Below are 20389 nucleotides of genomic sequence, written 5' to 3' on the forward strand. Positions count from 1 at the left end.
TAAAGGAATAGTTTATTGGTTTATACAACATTCAAGAGACAAAAAGGAGTACACTTTATTTTAAGGTCTCCTTGTTGCAGTGTAATTATAGACTTAAATACTGAGTAATATTAACTACATGTTCTTTCTATAGGGTTAGGATTAGGGTTTGCTTTGGGGTTAGTTGCATGTAATTATGGATCATTTACAGTTATTGCCATGTACATGGAACGTCTAACAAGGACACTGTAAAATAAAGTGTTACCAACCTAAAGTTACATTTTAGACTTTTTCCACTTAAGCCCAAAGTATAGTTTACTTTTTGTGAATATTCGAGGGTATCTGCCGGAATTTTGTAACCGTGCGTACTTGTACATGCAGGTCGCAAATGCGCATTTAGTTATTATTATTTGTTTGTTGTTGCATTAATTAGTTTAACCACAAGGTGGCAACTGTGCCCTGGGGGCATCGATTCACAAGGTAGTAAAAGAAAAACTGCATTTTTCATAACAGAACAGACTGGAATGCATGCAAGCTACATCGACAATGGAGACCTACATAGACGAGAGATTGTGTGAAGAGGTCATTAAGTACCCTCAATTGTACAACTCTAGGATGAAAGAATACAAAGTTGTTTCATGGGTTGTAACTAGTGGCGAGACATTGCTCCAAACTGTACATGTGTCAAATGCCTGTCTATGCATACCAGTCAAATGAAGTATACTTTCCAAGGCTGTGCGTTGAAAATGAAAATAGTTGGTACGGTGGTATTTTGTTATAGTGGTATTTGTTATTTTGTTCCTAAATTAATCAAGTGTTTTGGACAAATCAGGACTGCATTTCCCAAAAGCATCGTAAATCTAAGTTGATCGTAGAACAATTGCCACCAATGGTCTCTACGATCAACTTAGGCTTACTGTATTGTTGTAGTCAAGACCACCTAAACAAAGACCAAGTCAAGACCAAGACCAGTGTTTGTGTCGAGACCAAGACAAGACTAAGACTTTGAGGGGTTGAGACCAAGACCAAGGCAAGTCGAGACCAAATCAAGACCAAGACCAGACTAGCACTCCTCAAATTCATCTGAAAGATCCACATTTACTGCCTGAGAAATGTCTTATTTTTAGAATAATAAGACACTTTATAGAGCTGTTATCAATCAATTTAAATCACTAACAAAATTCATCTTTAAACTGCAGATGTGGAACAGAAGTTGTATCTGTATTGGGGCAAATACAAATGCATAAATAATGTTGAGATTAATGTTAATGTTATCCCTGGAGTTGTGGTCTTGAAATAAGTCCTGTTAGTCTGAGACCAAGACAAGACTAGTACCTTCAAAAAATGGTCTTAAGGCTGGTCTCGAGTACTACAACACTAGGCTTACGATACTTCTGGGAAATGCAGCTCAGTTTAGTAAATGATTCAATGACTCCCTCATAAAGACCCCTTCAAACTAGCATAGCAATGTAACGTGCAGAAAGAGTCACTGAAAATCCTCAATACTACTACATAGACTGACAGCTTGTCAGGAGAGCACAAACATGGACAAGCAGATTGATAAAAACAGTGAAAAGTCTCAACACTCCAGAACACTGTTCGACCAATCAGATGTTAAGACCGAAACAAACTGTTGTATAAAATGTGTTATAACCTTTAAAATTAAAATTACCAGTTACATTTTATATTAGGTTGCCTTAACTACTATGTACTAACATCAAATAACTACAAGTCTATGGATTTACTGTGTAACTACATGTTCAAGAATATTCCCACGCTTACTGAGTATGGCAAGCAGAACGAAGCCAAGGGATGTGAGAATGGGGCAAGGCCGGTGGCTCAAGTGGTAATGAGCATCACCTGCGCACCGGTCTCAAGTTTCTCATGGAGGAGCTTTGGGAGCATAAAAGGGGGAGAGATGACGATGAAGGACAAGGCCCAGGGAAACTCTGGGTTTTCCGTTTCAGAATGGGAGGAATCTCAAACCCGAGAAAGCAGGGTAAGTCAAGCCCATTTCTGAAAAAGAGGTAACTTGTACTCAGAGTCAGATACCATGGTAACTTACTCTGTGAACCTAACCTGGTCGCGAGCAGGTTTTCGGTAAACACAGAGTTTCTTTTGGTCTCCTTCCCCTTTTTAAAGCGCAAGTGATGTTTAAATACCTCATTCATTCATTTATGCTGCAAAAATGCTTTTCTTGCTGAGTCTTATTTCAAGTACAAATATTTAAAAATTCTTAAATCAAGATGGATTTTCTATTTAAGAAAATTATATAAGATATTTAGTCTTGTTTCCTGGGAGGGATCTAAATTAAGTGCATTTTACTTAAAATTATCTGCCAGTGTGGTAATAAAAATAATCTTAATGCAAACGGAAAACAAGATTATTTGAAGTATTACTAAGTGTGAATTTACAGTAGGTCCGCCCACAATGTCACACAAGGTTAAAAACAACACGCATGATGAATGACTCCCGTTGGGTTCAGAGAACTAACTTGAGACGCAATTGATTGGGTTCGAATCAGCTTTTTGCCGAGCTCGCTCTTCTCCTTTTTCCCATCACATATCACATAAGAAAAGCATTTATTTCAATAAAAATGAAGGAAATGTTCTAAAAGTGGAAGTAAATTGCCTAACGAGTGTTTAATAATGATAAAATCATTTACACTCTGTTATTATTGCATCCTGTTAATGTACATCAATACTGAGGTGCAAATAGTAGGGTATGTATCTGCTATTATAAAATATAAATGGCATATAATTAGTATTTACACATACTAATTTCAAAGAACTGCTTCTTTTAGCCTACTTAGTAAATGCAAAATGCATTTTTTTGCATGTTGGTTACCATGAAAATAAATAGTAGTTCAATACCTTACCATTCTGCCAGTTTTCACCTCTGATATTATAACAGTGACAATTAAACTTGCATTGACTCGGAATTATGCGGACGTCTCTTTGTTGGGAGCTGTTGCCATGGTGAAACATAATATCGACGCTCCATTGATAATGGCTTTTCATAGCCGTGGTGCATGCACTTAACTCAGAGTCAACTTACTCAGAGTTGACTGAACTAACTCAATTCAGCTGTTCTGAAACAGAAAACTCAGAGTTTCCCATCTCGCATCCAAGACAACTCAGAGTTCAAGTTAACTCAGAGTTTGTTGAACCTCCTTATTGAAACGGGCCCCTGGACTATTTATGTTATGTTTTGTTTATGTGTGTGCAGCAGTCGTTCGAGAGGGTCTGCCGCTTTTACTTTCATTTTGTGTTTGTTTATTTTATGATTTTGTTTTAATGATTATTAAAGTGTTCCTGCCGCCTTCCCTGAACAACTAACCATGTTACAGTTAGGAGTCAGAAGTGGGGTAAGGGTTTGGTTTATGGTTAAGGGTAAAGTTAACAGTGTATCTACAAATGTTAATTAAACACAAGTACTTTAAATTCGATACAATGGAGAACAGATATAAGTAGCCTATATAGTATCAAATAGTCAAGCACATAGTAGTTAAAGCCACCTAATGTAAAGTGTGAAAAATGCTGGTTTTAGCCCTTCAAATCTGAAGACCACATTGCATTTGGAGATGCAGGTCCATCACACTGAGCAGTGCATTCAGGCTAAGGATGTGTGCCACTTAAACTAACAGTGTTGATTGCAGTTGATTGTATCAAGCCTTTCAAATCTACTAATTATTCTTATCCTCTGAAGATGACAAGATGTTCACGTCAGTGACCACAGCTAAGTGTACTAAGGCTTGGAAGGCTCTCATAGTACTAAGATTACAGGTCACTGGTATGTTGTTGTGGCGGCGACCCAAAACAAAAACCACTACTCATTTGTCTTTAGTGACTGTTTTTTTTCACTGTTTAGGCCAAAAACAAACATCTACAAACTTGCTTAATTTAGGAAGGTCACAGCAGCACAGTCCTAAAATTTGTTGTATTGCAGGGGTGGAGCTACATAAAGACCAGGAAGGCACTGGTCCACCTAAAAGTTGTCAAAATATACTAATAGTCTGGAAATAAACCAAAAACTGTAAAATAATCATAGAATATCTGTTAAGTGTATATAATTTTAATACTGTGCCGTTTTCTCTCACTTTTTAGTGGTTTTCATTTCACGATAACACTGGGCACAGTTTAAACAGAATAAACTGACAATTAAATCAATACCAGCGTAAGACTCTGAAGGGTGATGCACTGAACGCTTACATGAGTAGCTTTGAGAGTAACTCAATTGCTTTCAAAACAATGTAACTTTTCTAGCTACAAGCTACTTTTTCCAACAATAAGTTTTTAATATCCGATTTTTAATCACACAAGAACATTTGATCTTCTGCATGAACCGATGAGTTTTGTTCTCACACATCAAGTATGGTTGGTTGAGCTTCCGTTTACCATATTCGATGTGCTCTATGTAGGTGCATGATCATTGTTTATATGTGAAGTAAAAAAAATACATGGGTTCATCATGAAAGTGATCATGTCTCTTCAGAAGCCTTGGATTAAACAGTTAGATTCATATGGATTATGTCTCTTTTTACTTTTTAAATGTGTGAAAGCTTTGACTGCATGGGATAGAAATCTCAGGTTTAATTTCGAAGGTGAACAAAAGTCGGTTTGGAACAACATAAAAGTGAAAGGCAGTGAATTTTCATTTTTTGGGTGAACTATCCCTTTAAAAGAATACCTGAATGAAAAATAAAAATGCTATCATTACTCATCTTCATGTCACTCCAAACAGTGAGGGCCGATTCACACAAAACATGTTTGTGTGCCCCATTTTGCTACTTTCTAAAGAGGTCATGAAATGTCTTTTTATTATTCTAATGTTTCTAGAGGGTCACATATAATACCAGTAAAGGGGGAAGTATACCAGATTAAAAGGATAAACTGTAGAGGTGCTTCGATTGACCGTATACAGATCGTTATCGGCTGATAATAGCTTTATAGGTGGACCCTATAAAGGCCAATCAGAAGAGACGATCAGATGACGCAAAACTCATGAGACAATTTTTCTATGCACAGCTAAAATTGCTTCACTACATTTACCGGTCTGGCCGTTCTACCAGGTGTCTGAAAAGGACAATATATTTGCAACTTCTTTGAAGATTGCAGAGACATTGCAACGACAGCAACCCTACATAAATGACAGCAAGAAACTAGGGCTGTGATATTTTAGTGCATTTCTTTTCTTTTCGGTGCACTTTCATTCCTCCCTAAAAGCCCAAACTTAAAAAAGGCACAATATGTAGAATTATTGGATTAAAATATCCAAAAACCACTAGAACAGTGTTATATTTTGTTGACTTGTGTACGTTATCCTAAATGTTTCCAAGAATGTTTAAATCCAGAGAAATAAGCAATTTTTAACCAGGACATGGATGTGTCCGACTGTCCGCGCGTCACCTATCAGTGACGTCATACCCGCGTTACCCTCGATTTCCGATTTTATTTTGTAGAAACCATGGAAACACTAAAGACACTTTAAAATATTACATGTTTTATTAGCCCCGCTCTGCTTCATAATACATAATAATCTCATCCATTAACATGATTTTTGCCCAAGTCCCATCCAGATTCTTTTCCACCACCTGTGAGGCGAAGACAACATCTCCCAAGATTCCACGCTCAAACTCAGCGTAATCAAGCTACGCCTTTGTTTTGAATAGGCGACCTCTAGAGGCGAAAGTTCTACATACATGTTGTAAAATACAGGCTACTTTTGCTAAACTGTAGGATGTGCTCGATAACAAACAAACAAACAAAAAAAAAAACAGTTATTAAACTGCATCATGCCACAAAAGAAATACTGTTCTCCAAGCAGCGTTCTGTGTGCGTGCTCCGAAACGGAGTGGAACACAGAGAAGCAAAGTGAACTTTCGAGCTTCTGGTTCATGCCTAAATGGTTAAATACACACAGAAATGCCCAACTTGGTGAGTATTCACATAAAAACAGTTGGTTATGTCTTAAGTGAACATTAACAGTTGGGAAACAAGTCACGTGCAACAGTATAGTGGATCCGTGCATTCGGTCTTAAAGTGACAGCAGCCTAATATTCCTGCTGTCGTCTGTGTCATTAACGTTAATCAAACAAGAAAAGATAAAGAGAAAAATCACTCATTGCTCTTTAGTAGGATTAATCTATATTACATTTTTACAGTGATTCAATTTTATGCAGTGTTGTTTACTTTGTTGTTTTTATTATTCATCTCACAGGAATGCTATATTTGTTAAGCTCTAAACTGTTCCTAACCACCTCTAAGAGAGGGAATGGAATATGTTGCTTGCCAATAAATAAAGAGTTGTCATGATACTTTCTCATCTCTTGATTTTTTTACTTACAATACATTGTCGTCAAGAACATGATCCTGATAAATCCTGATCAGAGCACCCTTAAAAACTGGTATAAAATATTTAACCGGTTTAATTTTTATACTGATCGTACCAGTTTGTACCAACATGTTTAATGATTTAAAGAAGCAATCTGTAATTTTTGCTCCTATTCATCATTTTACACATGAAATAAGATACTCTGTTGAGGTTTTTAAGCACTTTTCAGCTGGTCAGGCTTAGAGACCAGATGGCTAGCCAGGCAGGGAGACCAGCTAGAGGCTAGTTTAAGCATTTTCCCCATTTCACAGACAAGGCTTAGGCTAGTCCTAAACTAAAATGCATGTTTGAGCTTTTTTAACTGAAAGCAACTTGCACTGACATATTTTAAAATACATCAGTGACATAAGTGTTTTGTTTCAAGATGCACACCAGCAATGTTTTTTCTAGGGTAAGTTTATATAAAAGCTACTTAAATATCCTAATTGAACTAAGGCCTAATCCTGGCTTAGTCAAAGCCCTGTCTATGAAACTGGGCCCTAATTTATTTTTTTCAGAAGGAACAGAGACAGATCTTTGAATTCTAAGATATATTTAATGACTTACAATTATGAAAATTGTAAAGTTTTCAAAGTAAATCATGTAATATTATGTAATATTTTAAGGCAACCTGCCTTAAAAGCACAGCATGTAGAGGTTTAGAGGTTGTTTATTCAAAACAATAACAAAGGTGTAGCTTGGTGATTCCATGAATGAGTGTGGAATCATGGGAGTTGTCATCTGATGTAATCCACAGCCGATGAAAAGCAATCCGATAGAACTCCTGATACAAACATGATAGTCACAGTTCGTTTGTTTTTAACACCACACCAGCTTCAGTGGCTATTTTCATGGCGGGAAAAAATTATGGTAAAACTATATCAGGTGTTTTCAATTTATTTTTGCTAAAAACTCTAAAACTATATTTGGTTTAACTTTGTTAAAAACTTCTTTAAAAGAGTTAACTGAATAAAAAAGGTTTCTCACAGGGTTAAAACCAGCACAATCTAATAAAACATGCTTCAATGATGAAGACTTTTGACAGAAAGAACATTTTGGTGGATCTTTTCCTAGTATTAAAAACTTGTGTGTCATCTTGGAATGGCCTATTCTGCAATGGGTATAAACAATCTTGTACAATCAGTTTGAGATTTGATATAAACTTCTTCCAACATGGGGGCTGATTTCATGAAGTTTGTTCATGGAATATAAATCTCATTCTGTTTGCCATTTGTTATTAATATAGAAATTAATTATTGGTTTTAGATCCATAGGAGGTACTTTGCACATTTTGAAGTCTGCTGATAATGCCTCGATGTTAGTCGCAGTAAATAAAGAAAAGAGTACAACTAACAGTGTTCAGCTATATAACAATGATTAGTCTGTTTTAAAAGGTATCCAAACAGTTGCTCACCTGCCTAATAAAACGTAATATATTAAAGCATCTTTGGTGTTTCCATGGTTTCTACTGAAGTAAAAAAAACACTGACAGGTAACACAATGACAGGGGCCGTGACACTAGTTAAAACAGCTGGCTTCTCTGGAAACATTAGTGGTTTTTGGATATTTTAATCCAAAAATCGTAGACATTTTGTCTTTAACTGTTGTTAACATCCAGCTTGATGTTCCTATGTGTTAGAGCTGCACGATTAACCATTAAAAGCTGTTCTTTCGAGGTGCTCTCGCAGTATTTTGATGTCATATGCTATTCGGTCTGCGCAGTACCGCATGAAATCGAACACACACATTGACAAGGTATAGGTTAAATGAATGAAGACTTGCAACCTCTTGATTGAACCAGTCTGAACCAGCAGGCCCGGTGTGAAGGGGGGCTTAGCCCTATGATGATCCCTATAATGATCTTTTAATCTTTAATAATACTACCGGCTGACAGGCTCCCTGTACGTTTACAGCATTAGTTGAGAGATTGTTTCCCTGAGAAAAATTAACATGTAATTGTACTTGATATTTATTCAAATGAATCGATATTGAATCAAGATCAGAATTGTATCGCAAACTTATAAATTGAAATTGTGAAATTTGTGTCAAGCACTAATAAAAGCAGTAGGGTATTGCACCATGTAAACATTGTAACATGTTGTCACTACACTTAATTAAATTGTTTCGTTACCAAATGTTTTGAGAAATAATACACTGTATTATTATTTACCCTTCCATAATTCTCACTCCAAGCTAAACTCAAAAGTAGCAACCATGCAGTAAAAGTCTAGCCATTGCCAATTAGCTTCACATGTATTAACGAACACCGCAAGAAACCACTCGTTTAAGTTAGTTTTCCTAGAGTTTATTATATGCTCACCAGCTACAACAGACGTTTAATTAACTTAATGGCTTCATGTTGTTTACTAGAGGCAGTAGACTGCTGTTAATAGGCCCAACCTGACACTCAGTGTACATTATATTTATCCTGCAGCCCGGATTCCACAGTTCATCACAACTAGACAAACTGTTCATTTTTATGTACATTATCTAATGGCAACTAAAGATCCAGAAAACATGTGTGAACGATAAGAAATCGCGTTTGAGCGAGTGTTTCTCCTGATACAGGCGCAGCAGCAGGTCTGGGCCTCTCTCTAACCTAGCAAATAGCTTATTAGCCTCCAACCTTTTTGCTCCATTGCATACGTAAAGTAGAAGTTATTAAAACAAAAGCGTTCGCACGGCCCTCTTTCCAGTTTTAAAGTTTCAGTTTATACAAGCATTTCCATTCACGTAGAAAAATAAACGCCACTGATAGCCTTAGGCCTCCGATCAAGCTAGTTTGACTCACTTTGTGGTTTCTAGATGACAAACAAGCATAGCAGCTCGATCTAAATACAAAACCCTTTTTGCTGGCTACGGTAAACACAGAATGATCACAAATTAACAGTTTGGAAACGCACACACCTCTCCAGACCTGCTTAACATTTGCACTCACTAAGCAGCTAACTAACATTAGCCCTGGCTACAAAGTTAAATAAATACTGACATTCTAAGAACCGCAAGGACTTTTGAAAGTAATGCACCCCTTAATATCAGGTGAATCAAACGCTCCTCCTCTTACCGCTCTCCAGTTCATTGCCTTTCTTGGCAGTTGCTGCGTTTCCCATAGTGCGGGAGACACGGGCGATTCTCAGCTGTGAGCGCGGACGAGACGACAGCGAGTCCTTGGAGGAAGCTTCCCTGAACTCGACACCTCGGGCCGTATCTTATGGACCAACACTTTACACGGACGACGAACTACAGACAGAGAAATCGGTTGCAGGACAGATCCCTCGGCAGCGGTTCTCCTTCCTTGCCGCAGATGGCAGCCTCTCGTCTCCGCCACGGTGATCGCGGAGTCTCTTGACTTTCTCACAGCGTTCTTCACCCACTAAGCCAAATCTTCCTCTGCTGTAGGAGAGACATGGCGATTGCGACCAGAAAGAGGATTGATACTGCCACCTGCTGGAGGGTCAAATTAAGTGATAACAGTTAGGCAGTGAAAAGGCTAAATGTAATAAAAATGAATAACAGGTAAAACTTAAAAATAAAATGTTGAAAAGAAACAATGATACAGTATGGCTGCAAGTAGCTACTGCTAAAATAATCACAGAGGTGTTGTTTTATCTAAAAAAAAAAAAAAAAAGAAGAAGCTTGTTGTGGCAATCTGCCTGAATTGTTACAGTCACAGTTTTCACATCTGGTTCTGCAACTGATTCTTCGTGAACATTTGTTTTTACTTCAATTACAATAATAATAGCAATAGTAAATAAAAGTTATTAGACTGTATTGAAAAATTACGGAAGAGGTTAGGGCCAAGCAATAATAAAAAAATAAAAACCATCTCAAGATTAAAGTTGTTAAATTTCGAGAAAAAAGTCGAGATAAAATGTTGAGAATAAACTCATTAAATTACGAGAAAAAACGTGTTCAATTTCGAGAAAAAAGTCGAGATAAAATGTTGAGAATAAAGTCATTAAATTACGAGAAAAAAATCGTTAAATTACGAGAACAAATTCGTTACATGATGAGAAAAATGTCGTTAAATTTCGAGAAAAAAGTCGAGATAAAATGTTGAGAATAAAGTCATTAAATTATGAGGAAAAAAAGTCGTTAAATTACGAGAACAAATTCGTTAAATTACGAATTTGTTCTCATAATTTAACGACTTTTTTCTCGTAATTTAATAACTTTATCCTCATAATTTAATGAGTTTATTCTCAACATTTTATCTCGACTTTTCTCAAAATTTAACGAGTTTTTTCTCGAAATTTAACAACTTTATTCTCGAGATGGTTTTATTTTTTTAATATTGCTTGGCCCTAATCCTCTTCCGTAGTACGTAAAAATAAATTAGGATGCTGGGTTTCATATTTTAAATATATGAGCAATATCAGACGTGTAGCCATGTGGTGTTGGCTGTATAAGCCACAGACTGGAGGAAAAAAAAAAAAAAAAGGCTGCTGGCCGAGTGCTGTAACTAATCCCAGTGTACTGATACATAAACGCAACGCTTTTGTTTTTGCCCCCATTTTTCATGAGCTGAACTCAAAGATTTACTGTATTTGGGGGGTCCGAATGGTGGAGGGTCCGACCACCATTTGCCTCATGCAGTGCAACACATCTCCTTCGCATAGGGTTGATCAGGTTGTTGATTGTGACCTGTGGAATGTTGGTCCACTCCTCTTCAATGGCTGTGCGAAGTTGCTGGATATTGGCAGGACCTGGAACACGCTGTCGTATACGATGATCCAGAGCATCCCAAATATGCTCAAGAACTGGGATGTTTTCAGCTTCCAGGAATTGTGTACAACATGGGGCCGTGCATTATCAGGCTGCAACATGAGGTGATGGTCGTGGATGAATTGCACAACAATGGGCCTCAGGATCTCGTCACGGTATCCCTGTGCATTCAAAATGCCATCAATAAAATGCACCTGTGTCCGTTGTCCATAACATACGCCTGCCTATACCATAACCCCACCGTTCACCGCTCACCCACACAACGCCATACACACTGTCTGCCCTGTACAGGGAAAACCGGGATTCATCCGTGAAGAGAACACCTCTCCAAAGTGCCAGGCGCCATTGAATGTGAGCATTTGCCTGCTCAAGTCAGTTACAACGTCAAACTGCAGTCAGGTCGAGACCCCGATGAGAACGACGAGCATGCAGATGAGCTTACCTGAGACGGTTTCTGACAGTTTGTGCAGAAATTCTTTGCTAATGCAAACTGATTGTTGCAGCAGCTGTCTGGGTGGCTGGTCTCAGACCATCTTGGAGGTGAAGATGATGGATGTGGAGGTCCTGGGCTGGTGTGGTTACACGTGGTTTGCGGTTATGAGGCCAGCTGGATGTACTGCCAAATTCTCTGAAAATTATCTTAGATCTTTGAGTTCAGCTCATGAAAAATGGGGGCAAAAACAAAAGTGTTGCATTTATAATTTTGTTCAGTGTATATATAAATAGTGAATAGTGACGTGACATGTGACCAAGTATGGTGTCCTATATTTGGAATTTGTGCTCTGCATTTCACCCATCCAAGTGCACACACCGTGAACACACACTCAAAGCAGTGGGCAGCCATTTTTGCTGCGGCACCTGGGGAGTGATTGGGGGTTAGGTGCCTTGCTCCAGGACACCTTAGTTGTGGGTAATGAGAGTGGAAGAGAGCGCGGTTTCTTCCCCCCTTCCACCTACATTTCCTGCCTGTACTGAGACTCAAACCTATGACCTTCAGGTTACAAATCCGACTCTTTAACCATTAGGCCACAACTGCAAAAGAGTTTTCATGGCCCTTTTCCCATTTTTAAAGTTTCAGTTTATATAAGCATTTCCAATTATTTAGAAAATTGAACAACACTGATAGCAGTAGGCCTCCGATCAAGCTAGTTTGACTCTCTTTGTGGTTTGTAGATGACAAACAACCACAGCAGAGTGATCTAAATACACTAAACCCATATATTTCAAATATGAAACCCATAAGGGATGCATTACTTTCAGAAGTCCTTGACCTATGATCAGATTCGATAAACAGAATGAACTGTTGTATAAATAAATAAATTTACGGTTTGAGTTGTTCCAAGCAGATTCAATCACTGTTAACACACCTCATACCACAGGAATATCTGATCAGATAATCTGCAGAGCCATCAAGATAACCTGGACTTTATATTGTCAGAAGGGGAGAATTGGGCCCAAAATCAACCCCATTACTTTGTAGTGTGTGGGGGCCTTAAGAAGATTAATGACATGTAGGAAACTGTTGAATTTGTGAGTGCTGAAGGAAACAACTTTAAACTCAAATTCAGCACATGATTGTGCACATCATTAATGCTGCACACTAGAAACAGCTTTTTGCTTTTCCAAAACTCTTACATGCCTTCTAATTGTTTTGACTTGTTTTTGCTATTGTTATTTTTACTTATTTTCATTACATGCTCTTGTACTAAAGTTTAGGATTTATTACAGAGTATATTTGTAGTCTAACCACTAGATGTCAATAGCAGCATACTCATCTGTAAGCTATAAATACTCCATACGTCTGAAGAAGTGTTGTTGTCAGTTTCCATGTGAAGACCTACCCTGCGTTCCATTCGGAAGGGCTCATCCCTATGCCCTAATCCCTTCAAAGGGTTTACCCTCCGGAGTGAGAGCTTCGAAGGGATGAAGGGTGTAGGGGTCAAAAAAACTCTTTTTTTGGAACACACTTCTGCGTCATCTTAACGAGACAATCAAGGAGGAGTAGATTGTGCAAGCTGCACCCTTTATTTAACGTTAGTTTATTTATTTATTTATTTTAGGTTTATGGCATGTAGGCTATATTGTATATATGTATTTTAAACATTTGAATGGACTGATAAAGGGAGCTGTAAAGTTTTTTTGTTGAAGTACAATGTCGTTTTGACCATAATGATTTTGTACCAAATCTAACTCGTATAAATATTACAGTAGTACATAAAAATATTATACATACCTTTATAGTTAGAATCGATCTGAGCCTCCTGTACCCATTCTGTGACGTCAGACTTCCCTGTGCAAAGGATCATGGGGGCCCGAAGTGTCGATCAGTTGTTCCCTTCGAAATCCTTCATTCCGAAGGGCCCTTTGAAGTGGCCAGTTTTGAGCACTTCGGTTTGGAACGACCCTTCAATATGGCGGCCATGATTATTTTCACTCCGAAGTGCCCTTCGGAGGGCGATATATCCCGTTTGGAATGCACCGCTAGGGTGCTTCTCAAGTGGAATGCTGCAACCTAGTGAGGCTGTGGGTGCTTCTCATTTCTTATTTGTGCATTATTGTTTCCTTTCCTTGAGGGAAGGATACACCTGTGTATCCTTGCTCATGACTCCTTAGTACTCAGAGTATTGAGAAGCACCCTGTTTGTCCTTCCTATTCCAGTCCTTGTAGAGGCTTGTAGAGTCCTCCTCAGCATTAAACAACAGAATGAGATCCTTGCTCCCCCGTCCTCCAGCCTGTGACCTGGAAACCGATCAAAGTTAGCCATCTTGATGAACATCTCAATTTTCGAATTGCACTGCAAGGAGGCAAGCAACGTGGAGTATGGAAGCTTCCAGGGGAGCTATTAGCAAAATGTGCAAGTGTATCATGTAGTAATCCTGAACACCTGCTGAGATCTTAATGTAAGGCTGGCCAACTCTGGCCCTTGAGATCCACTTTCCTGCAGAGTTTAGCTCCAACCCTGATCAAACTCGCCTGCCTGTAGCTTTCCAGTAATCCTGAAGACCTTGATTCGCTTGTCAAGATGTGTTTGATCAGGGTCCTGGAGGAAGTTAACCTGAGATCTTACATGGTCAGGACTGAAGATGGTCAAATCCTGAGGAGAAATCAAAGGAGTCTTTTTAAAATACAAGAGATATTGCCAGAGAATATATCTGCAAATAACACAGACTTGGGTGCATCACCATAAACATCTGAAACATCACCAGCCCCACAAAACAAGGAACTAGCTGAAGAAATGCATTCACCTGTGTTGAGAAGATCCAAACGCACAGTAGATCTTCCTGATAGGCGTAACCTGTGGATAGTAATTTAAACTGAACTTAGATATTTGAGCATTCACAATGAAAATAAAAATAAAAACAAGATGTCACAGTCACTATCAGTTTGTTTTAGTTATCATGGACTTTCAGTTTGTTTTCATTCATCACGCGTTTCTTTGTTCTAGTTTCCCGCCACTCATCAGCAGTGTTGCCAATTGCCTTCAGTTGAAAGTAGCTAAAACTGGTCACTAAATGTTGCTAGATGACATCATACTGGCGAGTCCACTGATCTATAGTAATATAGACCAGTGGGCGAGTCACAGAATCTAGATACGGTTTGTCCAAGAAGTTGCTAGATTTGTCGCTAGGCTTTTAAAAGAAAGTATCAAAAGGGGCAGGGAAGTCACTAAACCTAGCGACAAAATCGCTAAATTGGCAGCACTGCTCATCAGTCGCCATGGACACCAACTCATCTTTACAACTGATCATCATTTAGTTCGTCATCACTTTGTATTTAAGTTCCTGCTTGTGTTCAATTCGATGTACGGTTGTTCGTGTCACGTTTACATGCTGTCTCCCATGTTGGCTATTATCTTTGTATTTATCTAATAAACCTTTTATTATATTATATTCATCTTCATCTTTCTTGGACCTTCCACTCAGCGTTACATTAGTAATTTCTGGGACTGACTGCGAATGTAAATGTTTCTAAAGATTCAGTTACATGCATAAGGTTCTGTATCATCTTTACAATGTTTGCAAGGTATTTGCACTGTAAAAATAATTTTTAATTGTGAATAAAACAGATTGTATTGGAATGTGGAGCGCTAAAGTCATGTGATTTCAGTAAACGAGGTTTCATTACATCATAAGTGTTTCGAAATATCAATAGTTCATGTGACTTTGGCAGTTTGATACGCACTCCGAACCACCGATTCGAAACAAAAGATTCGTAAAGCTTCGAAGCTTCATTAAGCAGTGTTTTGAAATCGGTCATCACTAGATATTGTTGAATATACAATATACTATTTTGGCGCACAAAAAGTATCTCGTCGCTTTATAATATTAAGGTTGAACCACTGTACTCACATGAACTGTTTTAAATATGTTTTTTAGTACCTTTCTGGGTGCTTAAAAGTGTTAATTATCTTGCAGGCAATGGAGGCCTCACTGAGCCATCGGATTTGATCAAAAATATCTTAATTTGTGTTCCGAAGATGAACGAAGCTCGACATGTGGGTAAGTAATTAATGACAGAATTACATTTTTGGGTGAACTAACCCTTTAACTTGTACACATCTAAAGAAAAGGGGATTTCATTAAAGAGTATATGTCCAGTCTAACCACTAGATGTCATTAGCTCCTTGTTGTTAGTTTCCATGTGCCACCTAAGATGGAATAAATAGACATGAAAATTAAATTACTTTCATCAATGGTACTAGAAATATTACTCTCTCTTTCATTCTCTGCTTCCTTTCCTAGCGTTTTTCTGATACTCGCCTTCTCTCTAGCACTTTGCTTCAGGAAGAGTCTTCTTCTGTCTGCTTCACTAAGCTCCAGTGCTCTGCCCAGTGTGAGTCTTATCCATCTGCCAACGTATTCTCATTCACGCACTGCTCAGTCTGGTGTTTGACCTTCCTGGCTACATCTGACTATGGCAGGGGTTCTCAACTCTGGCCCTTGAGCGTCACTTTCCTGCAGAGTTTAGCTCCAACCATAATCAAACACAAGTCAAGGTGAAGTCAATGAATCAAGCTCTTCAGGATTACTAGAAAGTTATAGAAAGATGGGTTTGATCAAGGTTGAGAAGCCCTGGAGAATGGTCTTCTCCAGTCCTGGTCCTGGGAACCCACCAATCTGCACATTTTGTATGTCTCCCTTATTTAACACACCTGATTCAGATCAACAGCTTGTTAGGTTAAAGAATCATGAACTGAGTGTGTCAGATTAGTACCTCACTGTACAAAACCCACTTCTTTAGTGTGTTTTTCCCTGTATTTTCAGATTTCACCACAGATTTATATTGGAAAATTTGGGGGTGCTGCTGAGCTCAGGAGTGCAAGGGCACCCTCTAGCCTTATTTGCTGGTTGATCACAGGTGCTGAAGACACATTTCTCCACACTTCCAAATGCCACAGCAATGAGCGAGAGGATTCAGTCTCTAATTTAGGATATAGAAACACTAGTATTTACAGGCATATGGAAAATCGGCAACACTTTACAATAAGCTCTCATTCAACTAACATGAACTAACAATTAGCAAAGCATTTGTTGCAGCAAAATATTAATCTATTTTAATATTAGTTAATAAAAATAAAGTTGTTTGTTGTTTGTTCATGTCAGTTCGAAATGCATTGTATGGTCTCATGAATAATTGTAAAAATGGTTATAATACATTATAATACTTATCTATTCAGTGAACACATCTTTAGAAAGTACAATGCATTAAAACACACGACAAACAACCAATTTCCGAATCTGTAAATATTATAATGTTTTATAACTTTGGTTACAATTATCTATGGAAAGATATAATGCATTATAACGTGCATTATGAATAGCTTTATAATGCATTATACATAAGGGCTTTGATTTTCTTTTCCAGTTAAGTATCTTTGGATGTACTGAAGATGAAAGGTTGCTCCCCTTGCTTCCTCCTAAAGAGCACACCTTGAGGCACCCAATGTAGTAATCCCAAATGAAGTTAAAGGGATAGTTCACCCAAAAATGAAAATTTGATGTTTATCTGCTTACCCCCAGTGCATCCAAGATGTAGGTTACTTTTTTTCTCGAACGCAAATTATGATTTTTAACTGCAACCGCTGCCGTCTGTCAGTCAAATAATAGCAGTGGATGGGAACTTCAACTATAACAGTAAATAAAACTTGCTTAGACAAATCAAAAAAAACCTGCGGCTCGTGACGACACATTGATGTCCTAAGACACGAAACGATCGGTTGCGAGAAACCAAACATTATTTATATAATTTTTACCTCTAATACACCACTATGTCCAACTTCGTTCAACTTCCTGTTAGTGAGGTCAAAAAACGCGTTCTGTTGACGGAAGTGATGTCTCGCCCATATATTTCAATGAGCGCGAGACATCACTTCCGTTGTCAGAGCGCGATCAGACCTCACTAGCCGGAAGCTGAACGAAGTTGGACATAGTGGTGTATTAGAGGTAAAAAATTATATAAATACTGTTCGGTTTCTCGCACAAACCGATCGTTTCGTGTCTTAGGACATCAATGTGCCGTCACGAGCCGCAGGGTTTAATTTGGATTTGTCTATGGAAGTTTTTTCGACTCTTATTGTTCAAGTTCCCAATCACTGCTATTATTTGACTGACAGACGGCAGCGGTTGCAGTTAAAAATCATAATTTGCGTTCGACTGAAGAAAAAAAGTCATCTACATCTTGGATGCCCTGGGGATAAGCAGATAAACATCAAATTTTCATTTTTGGGTGAACTATCCCTTTAACAATAACAGATTGCAATTTTCAAAAATGCCCAGCAGGGGGGGTTATGCATACCAGCCTATGCCAGAGAGCAGAAGCTATCCTATTTATGATAGTTGCAGAAGGAGATTTTTTTTTTTCCCAAAAATCCTTCCCAGTATTTCTGTAAAAGTGAGAGATTGTTTTTAGCACTTTATCTATACTGGATTTGGATATCTCTCCCTTTAATTCCGGCTTTTTCTCACCAGAGAAAGACTCCAACTGTCCTCTCTTTTGGAGACAAGCTCAAATAATGTGATCTCCATTTAGCTCTGTTTTTGCAATGAAGCAAGTCATCAGTTCAGTACTCAGTACTGCCACTGCCAAGTGCCAAGATGGGTGAAAGAAGAAGGGCCAAGGCGATACTGAATGTCATGAAATGGTCAAACAACTTATCGGCCAGAATGACCTTTAGAATACAGTCTTGCAGACATTCCCACATTGCTGTCTCTTCTTATTGACTCTGTGATCTTTTTTATTTTTTTTGTAACCCACACACAGGCTTGTTACATGTTGTCTACTGGAAATTGGTTAATCATGCTCAATGGAAGCCTCAAAAATAAGAATATTGAAATGCCAATGTCTTGCCATTTCAGCATGGTGTGTATCTTTTTTTTGGGAACTGAGATTATTGTCTCTGTATAAGGGTAAATTTATTGTACCCATAATATCCTGAGTGCTGCTTTATCTTGTTTTACCATTGCCCTTTCAAATGTGTCACAGACAACACATCACAATTTTGATTAGTTTCCCTACAAATCCATTTCTCAATGTATCCATAAGGCTTAACAAAATCCAAGGATCAAGTGTCAGTGACAAGTCTCTGATGGGTGTCAGATGAATGGTATAGAGAATGGCAATAGATGTGCCCTGCTGCTTTTGAAAATCAGCAGTTCATCTATATTAAATGATACCTCTAGTGTTGTTATTCTTCATGTTATCTCCCTCAGGTAGTGCTGCAGCTGCTCTCCTACATTAAAATAACACACTCCATCTTTATAGCACAGTGGTGCTGGAAGAGTTAAATATCTTTCGACAGACTGACGGATAGATGTACTGTAGACCTTAAATAAATAGTTAACACGAAAACAAAAAAATCTTTTATTTACTGTTGTTCCAAACCTATACGGCAGTATTAATCCACACATCTATGGTTGTGGAGATTCTAAACACTCAAATGTCCTAAGTTCCAATATTCCAATGCCAGTGTTTATCACTCCTATGCATTTGTCTGTCAAAGATTTCTTCATTATCATGTTTCTAAAATGACTGAGACTCCACAGTCAAAAAGTATGGCATCTCCTCCACCACACTGATAAAACTTTCTCTTCTGTTCTGGAGTTACTCTCCCTCCTGATCCTGAACAAAAATCTATTCTTGCTTGTTTGGGTGAGGTTAAACCACCCAGGTAAAAATAAAGTATACTCGAATGCACTAAAAAAATACTTACATTTGTAGTTTTATTAGTGTATTTCTTAAAAATGTACTTTGAATGTTTTAAAAATGAGTTCAATCTTAGTAGACTTTTATATAGTAATCCTAAATTTAAATTAAATTAACATTTTCCCAGCTGTGGTGCTTAAGTACACTTAATATAAATGCACTAATTAACACTAAAACTTGAGTGATTTTAAGTCAGATAAAGTAAACCAAATATACAAAGTGCATTGCTTAAAAGTGTGCTATGAACGCTTTGAATACAATTTTAGTGGATTTTTATATACTATCACTAAGTTCTATTTTAATGGATTTTCATGAAAAATACAGTACACTCTAAAAAATGCTGGGTTAAAAACAACCCAAGTTGGGTTGAAAATGGACAAACCCAGCGATTGGGTTGTTTTAACCCAACTGTTGGGTAGTTTTATTTAACCCAACTATTGTTTGAAAATGACTATATGGCTGACTTAAAATGAATCTAAAATGAAATTAAAATGTTCATTTATTAAACATATTAATAAATGTTAATTTTCAAGATATTTTGGGTTCATTTTAAGTAAGCAATATTGTAATTTTTAAACAATAGTTGAGTTAAGTAAAACTACCCAGCAGGTTGGGCAAACATTTAACCCAACTGCTGGGTTAAAACAACCCAATCGCTGGGTTTGTCCATTTTCTACCCAACTTGGGTTGTTTTTAACCCAGCATTTTTTAGAGAAATGTATTAATTACAATTTAAACACCATTAACATACTTAACTACATCATATAAAGGGAATATTAACATAGTTACAATACATTTTAAATGAATTATTTAATGTACATGAGAGCAATACATTATAAATACATTTTGTATCTATTGTAACATCTATTTTCTATGTCTGATGAGTATATTTAAAAGTGTATGAAAGGGTACAAGTGGTAACTAAATACTTTTTTTTTTTAATCCTAACATTTTAGTTTATATTCATGGTGTCTCAAAATAGCACAGTTGAGAACACCTTTTTTGACCTGGGCACAGGACTTTTTGTTTTGGGCACAGGAATCCTCATTAGCAACGACTTTTGACTTTACTTTGCAACACATTATACCCAACACTGTAAAAGATACAGCAG

The 20389-nt window shown here is 37.6% G+C and overlaps 1 protein-coding gene across 1 annotated transcript in view; it reads right to left on the reverse strand.

Annotated features, from left to right (window-relative positions):
- The window catches only part of prkacbb (protein kinase, cAMP-dependent, catalytic, beta b), a 31909-nt gene extending 22083 nt beyond the window's left edge, over window positions 1–9826 (reverse strand). The window contains exon 1 of the mRNA XM_067362722.1: window positions 9416–9826. Coding sequence (XP_067218823.1) covers window positions 9416–9461 — 46 coding nt within the window. The 5' untranslated portion in view covers window positions 9462–9826. The remainder of the gene's footprint in view (window positions 1–9415) is intronic.
- Between the last annotated feature and the right edge of the window lie 10563 nt (window positions 9827–20389).

This window comes from Chanodichthys erythropterus, chromosome 16 (assembly GCF_024489055.1).
Source record: "Chanodichthys erythropterus isolate Z2021 chromosome 16, ASM2448905v1, whole genome shotgun sequence".
Taxonomy (NCBI): Eukaryota; Metazoa; Chordata; class Actinopteri; order Cypriniformes; family Xenocyprididae; genus Chanodichthys; species Chanodichthys erythropterus.